Source organism: Cynoglossus semilaevis, unplaced genomic scaffold (assembly GCF_000523025.1).
Source record: "Cynoglossus semilaevis isolate Cse_v1.0 unplaced genomic scaffold, Cse_v1.0 C19025600, whole genome shotgun sequence".
In the NCBI taxonomy this organism is placed as follows: domain Eukaryota; kingdom Metazoa; phylum Chordata; class Actinopteri; order Pleuronectiformes; family Cynoglossidae; genus Cynoglossus; species Cynoglossus semilaevis.
Window position 1 is genome coordinate 1 of NW_007588395.1, and position 770 is coordinate 770.

General features: G+C 46.2%; 1 protein-coding gene across 1 annotated transcript; it reads left to right on the forward strand.

The window, feature by feature from the left end:
- The first annotated feature begins 89 nt into the window (after nt 1-89).
- LOC107988210 (classical arabinogalactan protein 9-like) lies at nt 90-744 on the forward strand. Its single transcript, XM_017031086.2, has 2 exons — nt 90-424; nt 507-744. The coding sequence occupies exons 1-2, from the start codon at nt 332-334 to the stop codon at nt 717-719; spliced, it is 306 nt and encodes a 101-aa protein (XP_016886575.1). The 5' UTR covers nt 90-331; the 3' UTR covers nt 720-744.
- The last annotated feature ends 26 nt before the right edge of the window (nt 745-770 follow it).

Below are 770 nucleotides of genomic sequence, written 5' to 3' on the forward strand. Positions count from 1 at the left end.
GGATTGGTCAGATGCAGCCAAAAAGCTCAATGCAACGTGACCGTTGCTACTTTTGACATTAAAATTCGAATGAATTTTGTTTGTGGAAAATGCCATTTCTCCAGTTAAACCACTTACGTAAAAGAAGTCGCTAACCCTTTTGCTGAAATCACCTCAGTGAACAGTGCAAAACGTGGAGATGAACTACTGCTAGCTGCATGCAAAAAAACAACGTTCTGGACATAGTGTAGATGTCTGTAAACAGCGGGGGTGTCTACTGATTCCATTCATCTGTGAATTTCTTGTCTTCTTAACGTTTCAGAGCGATGGTTCTGTGAATGTGCACATTGATATGAACCAAACAGTGCAGAGTGAGCCGAGGCTGAGGCTCGTACTTGCGGAGAACTTGCTGAGGGATCTCAGTAATGTCATCCAAAGAATAGAGGTAATATGTTGTTTTGAATGTCTGTGCAGTGACAAGAGTCACTTCTGTAACAAATAAACCTTCCGTCGTGTGTCTCTTTCAGGCACGACCAGCAAACTCATCCACTCAACCTGCGACACCTTCCAATGCTACTGCGCCTGCCTGCGCTGCACCTCCGCCTCCCTCATCTTCTTCTACAACCTCCACTCCTTCTCCCTCCTCCCAGCCCATGGATACATCTCCCCCTTCAACAAGTCCACCACCTCCACAAGCCAACACAGCGCAGTCTGATGGACCACGTCCTGGGCCTAAGTGAGACACCCTTTTGTGTGAATTTACACATGGTCAAAAGTCTATTAACTCCACT